The sequence below is a fragment of the Mustela putorius genome, unplaced genomic scaffold (genome assembly GCF_011764305.1).
Source record: "Mustela putorius furo isolate JIRA1106 unplaced genomic scaffold, ASM1176430v1.1 tig00000487_pilon_pilon_pilon, whole genome shotgun sequence".
NCBI lineage: Eukaryota > Metazoa > Chordata > Mammalia > Carnivora > Mustelidae > Mustela > Mustela putorius.
The window spans coordinates 594,065-603,265 of record NW_025421399.1 but is presented as its reverse complement, the minus strand read 5'-3'; the positions used below and the strand labels follow the sequence as shown (position 1 = coordinate 603,265).

Here is a 9,201-nt window from a genome sequence, read left to right as displayed (position 1 = left end):
TCGAGCAAAGTGCAAAGCCAGAGAAAGAGGATGCAGGAGGGCTTCATGGAAGAGGGGTCACACAAATGGATCACCAAAGATGAGTAGGAGTCTCTGGGTAGAAAAGATGGAGGGATATTTGAATTGCAGCAAGCTGGAAGCTCTGAGCATTATCATCCCCGATAATGGAATGATGGCGGTTAGGGCTGGGATGAAAAGATCAGTATGAGCCTTGAGTGCCAGGAAGGTGGACCTTATCTTGGAGGTGAAGGGTAGTGACTGGAGTTATGTGGTCAAGTCTGGGTTTGGAAAGACCACTCCGGCTGCTGCGTGGAGGAGGAGTCAGGACTGAGAGAGGCAGGGAGAGCAGTTATGAGCCGATGGCAAAGATCCAGGTGAGGGCAGAGTCCAGAGGGCTGCTGGAGTTGAATGACCAGAGGCAGTCACACCGTTTCTCGAGCACTTCTCATTAACGGGCACCCCATTAACAACATCCTTTTACAGAGGAGGGAGCAGAGGCACGGAACACATACATAACTTGCCAGAGTCACACAGCTTGTGAGTGGGGAGCTGGGGTTGACTCAGGTAGTCTGGCACCAGAGCCCCCCACCTTCCTTATCTCTGTCTTCTGGTCTTGCTCACCAGAACATGCTTCTCACTTTCTGGCCGGAGTAGGGGGCTTGCAAGTTCCAGGAGGGCTGGAAAAGCCCCACATCTCTGTATCCCTCCCAGTGCTCAGTACGGGCTAGGCAATCAACCAAGGTCTATTCCATAGCCCCTACTGGGCCCTGCTGGAGGACCAGGATAGTCAAGGCCCTTGCCTTCATCCTCAAAGGTCAGCCAGCACCAGCACCACTTTATGTATTTGGTCCTTCTCCTGCATCTTCTGTGTGAGCCCCGGTTGCCATTTCCGAGTGCTGGTGGTCATGTTGCTCTGTCACCGTCTTGGCCTCTCTGCCATGCCAGTTGTCTCCTTCATCAGACTGGAGTCTCTGGGAGCAAGGACTGGGCTCCCCATCAGACCTGGGCTCTGAGAGGCTGGGGCTGGTCTTCTCGCTCTCACTGGCTGCTCTCTGCGGGCAGGGTACAACTCCTTGGTACCCCAGTCCTACCACCCACAAGTGGGCACTAAGTTGGGAGCAGGGGCGGGTGCAGACAGTGATAATCATCAATGTGGGAGGTGACTCTACTCCTGGGAGTTTCCCTCCCAGAGGGGCTAAGCCTCAGACCTGCTGTCAGGCCAGCCAGAGACCAAATCCCAAGATCTAGGTCACCCCCTTGGCAGCAGAGCTGATTTATGGCACCCCTGACAGCCTAATATCACCAAATTACCCCACACAATGGAGAGAGGCTGGGCTGCCTCTGGGCAGTCACCAAAGGACGCTGAGCCTGGGGCAGCCCTGCCGCCTCCCGAACCCAGACCTCCTTCATGTCCGAAGGGGGAGGCTGGTGCAGACAGAGGGGCACACCTAGGCGTGCCACCTTCAGCTGGGGGTATAAGTAGGAAGGCCTGGGGATGGCTTGGTACCCTGCACTCGGGAGCTAGCAGCGCTCCAACGACTGCTTCCTACCCGACGAGCCAGCCATGAGTTGCAGACAGTTCATGTCCTCCCCGTGGAGCCGCAGCAGCTCTGGGGGCAGTGGGGGCAGCATGATGTCCTCCTTCAGCCGCATGAGCTGCTCGGGAGCTAGTGGAGGAGGGGGCCGGTTCAGCTCTTCCAGTAGCTATGGAGCTGGGAGCTCTGGGGCCTGTGGGAGGGGAGGTGCTGGCAGTTTTGGCTCCAGCTACGGTGGGATGTCTGGGGGAGGCTTTAGTGCTGGTAGCTTTGGTGGACGTTCTAGGGGCTTTGTTGGTGGTTCTGGAGGATGCTTTGGGGGCTCTGGGGGCTTTGGTGGTAGTTCTGGGGGAGGTTTTGGAGGTGTTTCTGGAGGAGGTTTTGGAGGTGTTTCTGGAGGAGGCTTTGGTGGGGTTTCTGGAGGAGGCTTTGGTGGTGGCTCTGGAGGAGGCTTTGGAGGTGGTTCTGGAGGAGGTTTTGGGGGGTTTGGCAGTGGCTTTGACAGTGGTGCCAGTGGTATTCTGGGTGCTGATGAGAAGACCGCCATGCAGGACCTCAATTCCCGGCTGGCCTCCTACTTGGATAAAGTGCAGGCACTGGAGAATGCCAACAGGGAACTGGAGAATAAGATTCGGGAATGGTATGACAAGCAGGGACCCAGGACCTTCCACAGGGACTACTCGTCCTACTATGACACTATCGAAGACCTCAAGAACCAGGTAAGTGGGGAAACTCTGTTCCCTCTCTCCTGGTCTCTCTGTATCTCTCTCTCTCTCTTTCTCTCTCTCTCTCTCACACACACACACACACACACACATTCACATGCTTCATCTTTCAAAAAGGTCAGATGTTAGACCCTAGGCTTAGGTAATAGGGAATCCAATTTTTTTATTATATTTTTATTTTTTTAAAGATTTTATTTATTTATTTGACAGAGAGAGATCACAAGTAGGCAGAGAGGCAGGCAGAGAGAGAGGAGGAAGCAGGCTCCCTGCTGAGCAGAGAGCCCGATGTGGGACTCGATCCCAGGACCCTGAGATCATGACCTGAGCCGAAGGCAGCGGCTTAACCCACTGAGCCACCCAGGTGCCCGGGAATCCATTTTTTAAGAAATATTATGCTTTCATCAAAAACAAACTGTTTGGTTCTTGATAATACCAGGGCTGGGATTTTGGCCTGGGCTCTAGGCTTTCACCATCATGTTCCTCACTTTCAGAGTCTGAACAGAGCAGAAGAGAGGCTTAGATGAACAAGGGTGAACCCGGGACTGGATGTAGGGGGTCTCCTCCTGGCCTGCCCAGATTGGGAATGAAGAGGCAGTGTGGAGGGAGCACAGAGATGGAGGCGCTCTGCTGAGAGCCAGTGATACAGTCCTGGGTCTGCCATCAATTCACTGTGTGATCCTGGGAAACCTGATGCCCTCTCTGCACCTGTTCTCCTATGTATTTAATGAAGAGGATGGGCAGACCAGCTCTTAGGTCCCTGTTGATTTGAAACTTCTATAATCACATGAAAAACAGGTAAGAATGCTACTGCCCCCAAACAGGTAGGTCATATGGCTCAAGAGAGGAGAAAATCTGTGCCTGCCTCTCCCCTCACTCTCTAAGAATTTAGAGCTTTCTAGTTTGGGACATTAGAAGCTGTATTTCTTCCTTCCTACTTCTCCTGGACCTCTATAGAGGCTTGTCTCAATTTTTCCAGGTACACATGCTCGTTGTTTACGTGATGAACAGGATCTAGAACTCTGGGGATAAAAGTAATCTATCTACTCTTCCATTCTCCCCCATGTTTCCCCCATCTGCCCACCCTCCCACCATCCAGCCATCTATCCACTCATCCATCCATCCAAATGTCCATCTATCCATTTATTCACTCAGTCAGTTTAATGAATGACTAACCTCAGTGTTGCCCTTGGCAGACATAGTGATGTAGCAGACTTGGTCTCTGTCTTGAGGAGTTCACAGTCTAGCCAATTTGCTGTTCCCACCTGTTCCCCTTGCCTTTACAAATTCTGATAAACAGCCTCTAGACATCCTGTTTCTTCTACCCCAAACCTCTTCCATCTATTTATCCATGTGCAATCTTAGCTGCGCAGGGAAAAATTCAGTTTTCACCTCCTTCCTGAAGTCTTTCTTGATCTCCTATAGCCATATGTCATCTTTCCTTTCCTTGAATTCTTCTATGATAACTTTGGATGTGGTAGTTGACTGTGGGCTCTTTGAGGAGAAATATCTCATTGATCTCTAAACTCCACAGTGTCTTTTGTAATATATCTTTAAATATTTGTTGAGTGAATGAATGAATGAATGAATGCCACACTGAACATCCTTGCTGAAGCCCATGAGAGTTCTGTGGGTCGTACCAGCTGTTGGAAGCTCCTTCTATCTCTTAAGCGTCTTCCTGGATGGAGTCCTCATCTCTTACAGCTCTGCCTGGCTTCTTGCCCTCCCAGCAGGGAATCATAGCAGGGGAGCATGAGTTCCATGCCATCTCCTTTTTTTTTTTTTTTTTTTTAGATTGTGAACATCACAGTGAACAGTAATAAGACTCTCTTGGATCTTGACAACACTCGCATGACACTGGATGACTTCAGGATGAAGTGAGTTCTGCTCCCACTCCCTCTGTTGTCATCAGTCTTTCCCCACCCTGTAGTGCTGTGAAGGTCCCTATAGGGACAGGTGCCCTCATTCCCTACTGTGGCTGGTGTGCAGGTATGATATGGAGAACAGCCTACGAAAAGGAGTGGATGCTGACATCAATGGCTTGCGGAAGGTGCTTGAAGATATGAACATGCAAAAGTCTGACATGGAGATGCAGTATGAGTCTCTGCAGGAGGAAATGATGGCCCTGAAGAAGAATCATGAGGAGGTACGGCCCTGGGTACTTGTGGCTTATTGAGGAGAGGGAGGAACAGAAATACAGAGACAGTGAGGGGACAGCTATGGGGTACTGCTTGGGAGACACCCTCTCCCTGACATATGAGGACACTTCCAGCGCCTCCTTTGCACTGCCTATGATGGTGGTTGTGCTTTACCTTCACAACTGTGCCTCCTTTTTGAACCTCTGGGGAGGGAGAAGGTGAAGGCTACAGGTTGGTGGAGAGGATCTCACCCCTTGACTTCACATCTCCTTTGTTCCTGGCAGGAGATGAATCAGCTGACTGGGCAGAACTCTGGAGATGTTAGTGTGGAGATAAATGCTGCTCCTGGCAAAGATCTCACCAAGATCCTCAATGACATGCGTGAAGAGTATGAGCGGATCAGTGCTAAGAACCGCAAGGACATTGAGGTGCAATATGAGACTCAGGTGAGCAGAGTGGGCTGTCCATTCAACCTCTCTCTCTCTTCCACGGATCCCTCCACTCTTCCACCCCATCTCTCTATTCGCCCACCCCTCCATCTCTTAGTACAGCTGTCACCTATCCATCTTCATTCATTAAACCACAAACATAATTATTGGGTAGCCTGTTGGTAGCAGGTTTTATGTGAAGTCCTGATGTCTCAGAGATGAGCCAGATAAGACTGCTGCCCTCAAGAAGCTTATGGATTATTACATATGTGAACCAGGCAGAGCATGAACAACTCATGTAAGGCTATGTGCCCTCAGAATCTAGTAGAGGTACATAGTATGCTTCTCATGCCACACTGAGCTCTCTGATGACTCCCTTCCTCCTTGGGGCTCCAGTGCTTAGCATAGACCCTGGCACACGAGAGCATGGTCTATAGTGTGTATGTGTTTGGGGGTCAGTTTGAAATAAGGTTAGAAAGGTGGTTTGGGGACAAGTATGAAAAGTCTTGAAGCCTTGCTGAGAGGGAATGTTCAGTTGGGGGAATTTGATTACCCTGGCTGGCTAGCAGACCCAGAACTCAGGATTACTTGTCTTTGTTTTTGGTTCACTCTTGGCCCCAGAGGTAAAGGTCTGGGGATTGGGTGCAGAACTTTGCCCATGGAAGTCTCTGGTGCAGCCTGATTCTCATTGAGCTCTTGGATTTTCAGATGAGCCAGATGGAGCAGGAAGTGATGACCAGTGGCCAGGAGATGGAGTCCAACCACAAGGAGGTGACCCAGCTCCAGCGCAGCATTCAGGAGATGGACATTGAGCTGCAGTCTCAGCTCAGCAAGGTTGGTAGTTCTGCTCTAGACCCTCTGTCAGGGTGAAGCACCGAAGGCTTGGCATGATCCCTGGAGTGGGAAGGGGAGGGGCTATGATGTAGCATCCCTCTTACAGCCTCCTTCTGCCTCCTAGAAATCAGCCCTGGAGAAGTCCTTGGAAGACACCAAGAACCGCTATTGTGGCCAGCTGCAGCAGTTGCAAGGGCAGATCAGTAACCTGGAGGGCCAGCTCACGGAGATCCGGCAAGAGATTGAATGCCAGAATCAAGAATACAGCCTTCTGCTCAGCATTAAGACACGGCTGGAACAGGAAATTAAGACCTACCGCAACCTCCTTGAGGGTGGCCAGGAGGACTTGTAAGTTCCCTGGGACTCTGTGGAATCCCTAAGAATTTCTATGCTCCTGACACTACATCTGTCTCTCTAGATAGAGGCATCTGGGGAAGTTCCTGTACACAAGGGTCTGATGGGTTGATGTAAAGGAACCTCAAGGCATTTGGGTTTTGGGAAAGGAGGTTGGTAAAGATGAGAGAAGGGACTAGTCTTTGCTCCAGGGAGAGGGAGGCTCTCTCTTCAAGTTGTGATGCCAGCCCGGCCTGTCCTCTGCTTTGCAGAAGGAAACCTTAGGAAGACTCATATTTGGGTCTTGACTCTGTCTAGGTCCATCCTTGAATATGTATGTGGGGTCACTAATTTTTCTCTCTGTGTTATCTTTCCTTCTCAGTGAATCTCATGAATCTGGACGAAGCCACTTTGGAGGTGGCAGAAATAGATATCAAGGTGGAAGTGGAGGCAGTCATGGAAGAGGATCCTGGGGAGGAAGTGGTGGCAGCTATGGTGGAGGAAGCAGTTCTGGAGGAGGGAGTGGAGGCAACTATGGTGGAGGGAGTAGTTCTGGAGGAGGAAGTGGAGGCAAGGGAGGAAGTGGAGGCAGCTATGGTGGAGGCAGCAGCTCTGGAGGAGGGAGTGGAGGCAACTATGGTGGAGGGAGTAGTTCTGGAGGAGGAAGTGGAGGCAAGGGAGGAAGTGGAGGCAGCTATGGTGGAGGAAGTAGTTCTGGAGGAGGAAGTGGAGGCAGCTATGGTGGAGGCAGCAGCTCTGGAGGAGGAAGTGGAGGCAGGAGAGGAAGTGGAGGCAGCTATGGTGGAGGAATTAGCTCTGGAGGAGGAAGTAGAGGCAGCTATGGTGGAGGAAGTAGTTCTGGAGGAGGAAGTGGAGGCAGGGGAGGAAGTGGAGGCAGCTATGGTGGAGGAAGTAGTACTGGAGGAGGAAGTGGAAGCAGCTATGGTGGAGGCAGTAGCTCTGGAGGAGGAAGTGGTAGTGGCTATGAAGAAGGCAGTGGATTCAAAGGAAGTGGAAGATCATCTCAGTCCCAGTCCTCTTCCTCCAAATCTGGTGAATGTGATGACAAACAAGGTAAGGGACAACTCTAGCTTGTGAGGTCAGGGGGACATGGGTTTTAAGCTGTCAAGTTACCACCCCTTTTTGAGTATCTTTGAGCTTTCTGGGAAATGAATATTCTGAACAGATCTAGATTTTAGGGAGGTGTGTACACTCTAGTGAGGTGTAATATATTTATTTATTTCTGAATTATCATTCATTAATTTTGACAGAGTTTTGGGTGAGGCTAGGACCAAATCTACACATGTTCTGAGTCTCAATAGCATAGGAGATGGGTTGGAAAGTGTGCATTATCTTATATATTTCCCACCACACTATGAGGTGGGTATTGTTTTACCTATTTTAGAGATAAGGAAAATGAGGTTCAGAGAAGATGTGTAGCTTATTCAAGGTCCTAAAACTAACAATTGAGGGACTCAGCTCTGTGGGTCTCTACAGCCAGTACTTTTAATCATCATGAGGGTGGGGAGACCTGGATCAGCATTAGTTCAGGTAGAAAAGAGGTTCAGGTGTTGTAGCCAATGGTTGGCTCATACAAGTCTGTTATATGGTGCAACCATCTAAAACAGATACTGAACATAATAATCTAAATGTAGAAGAGTCACACAGTCAAGTGGTCTCCAGGTCAGAGAAAGTTTCCCCTCTTGTATGTTGAATTTTATAAAATAAAAATTTAATATGAAATTGTAGTAAAAGCCTGGGTAACACAACTGGGAATGTTTAGCTCAGAGAAGCCTTGAGGTGTGTGGGAGCTCTCCTTCTCTAGGGTGTCTGATGTGGTTTTTGTATGTTAAGTGGCACTGCAGGGCCATGGATGTGTTTGAGGCCTTGCCTCAGTATATAAGAAATTTACTAATGTTGCTGTTGAGTAGAGGAAGGGCCAGGCTCATGAACCTTCATCCTCAGAAATGGAAGGGTATTGGGGCTGAGACTGGGTGGCTCAGTCAGTTAAGCATCTTCCTTTGGCTCAGGTCATGATCTCTGGGTCCTGAGATTGAGCCCCACATCCAGCTCCCTGCTCAGTGGGGAGCCTATTTCTTCCTCTCCATCTGCTGCTCCCTCTGCTTGTGCTTTCTCTATCTATCAAATAAGTAGAATCTTAAAAAAAAAAAAAAAAAAAAAAAATGAGAGAGTATATGTTAGGGCCGCTGCAAGAGAGGTTTAGGAATTAGATGGGGGCCACTGGGACCCCAGGGTTCTTCCAGCTCTTTGAGCTCCAGTCTCCTTGCTCCCAGTGTGCCCTTCTTTCTTTAAGTCTCATTCTCTCTTTCTCCTCTTCTAAGTTCTCTCTTCACACTCTTGCCTCTCTTCCTCTCTCCACAGGCTACCAGAATCAATATTAGAGCTCCTGTAAATGTTCCTGGCCCTGCCCCAGCTGAGTGTCCTCCAGACAGGCGGCCTCCCTATGAAGCCTGCTCATTGTCTTCTGGCATCAGGGACAGCTGGCAACGAGCCCCAGAGCTCATTTGGGACTGCCTTGAGTGGGTCTCTCTCTGCCCATTGACTCCCTCCCTTGGGAGGGTTGGGGAGACCTCTCTTCCACTGTCTGGTCTGGGGGTGATCCCACTCCTTGCCTGATTTCAAGTTCCTAATAAAGCATTCCTACTGCAAATAAAACTTGGGCTTTGACTGATTTGTTCTTTGGGATTAAAAAAGACCAGAAAGGAGGTGAAGGGAGAGCCCACTGAATCCACTTTGAAAAGTGTTAGTTAGGTTTTCTGTAAGTTGACCTTTGCTTGTAACAAAACAACCCAACATTTAGTGAATTCAGATGACAACCATTTATTTAGCTCATGATTTTGCAGTTGGCAGTGTAGACTCGCAGTTCTATTTTCCTTCATGCATCTATGGTCAGCTATAAGTTGGCTAGTGGCTCTGCCTCTGGGGCTTGGCTATGTGTTGTTGGGGCGTTGGGGGATGAGTGAGGCACATGACTCTCATCCTCCAGCTGGCTACCCCAAGCAAGTGTCCCAAGAAAGTGAGTAGAATATGCAAGACCTCTTGAGGCTTAGGCTCAGAGTAATCACTCTGGCCGCATCTTACTGTCTAAAGCAAGTCTCAACCTTGGCCAGATTCAAGAGCAGGGGAAAGAGACTCTTCTTGATAGTGGGAGCTACAAAGTCACATGGCAAGGGCATGTATATAGGAAGGG

At 49.7% G+C, this 9,201-nt stretch overlaps 1 protein-coding gene across 1 annotated transcript; it reads left to right on the top strand.

Moving 5' to 3' along the window:
• Nucleotides 1–1,564: 1,564 nt before the first annotated feature.
• On the top strand, nt 1,565–8,392 carry KRT9 (keratin 9). The gene is made up of 9 exons (XM_045080646.1): nt 1,565–1,898; nt 1,962–2,254; nt 4,052–4,134; nt 4,247–4,403; nt 4,680–4,841; nt 5,532–5,657; nt 5,782–6,005; nt 6,373–7,064; nt 8,373–8,392. Exons 1-9 carry the CDS (start codon nt 1,565–1,567, stop codon nt 8,390–8,392), a joined length of 2,091 nt encoding a protein of 696 aa, XP_044936581.1.
• The last annotated feature ends 809 nt before the right edge of the window (nt 8,393–9,201 follow it).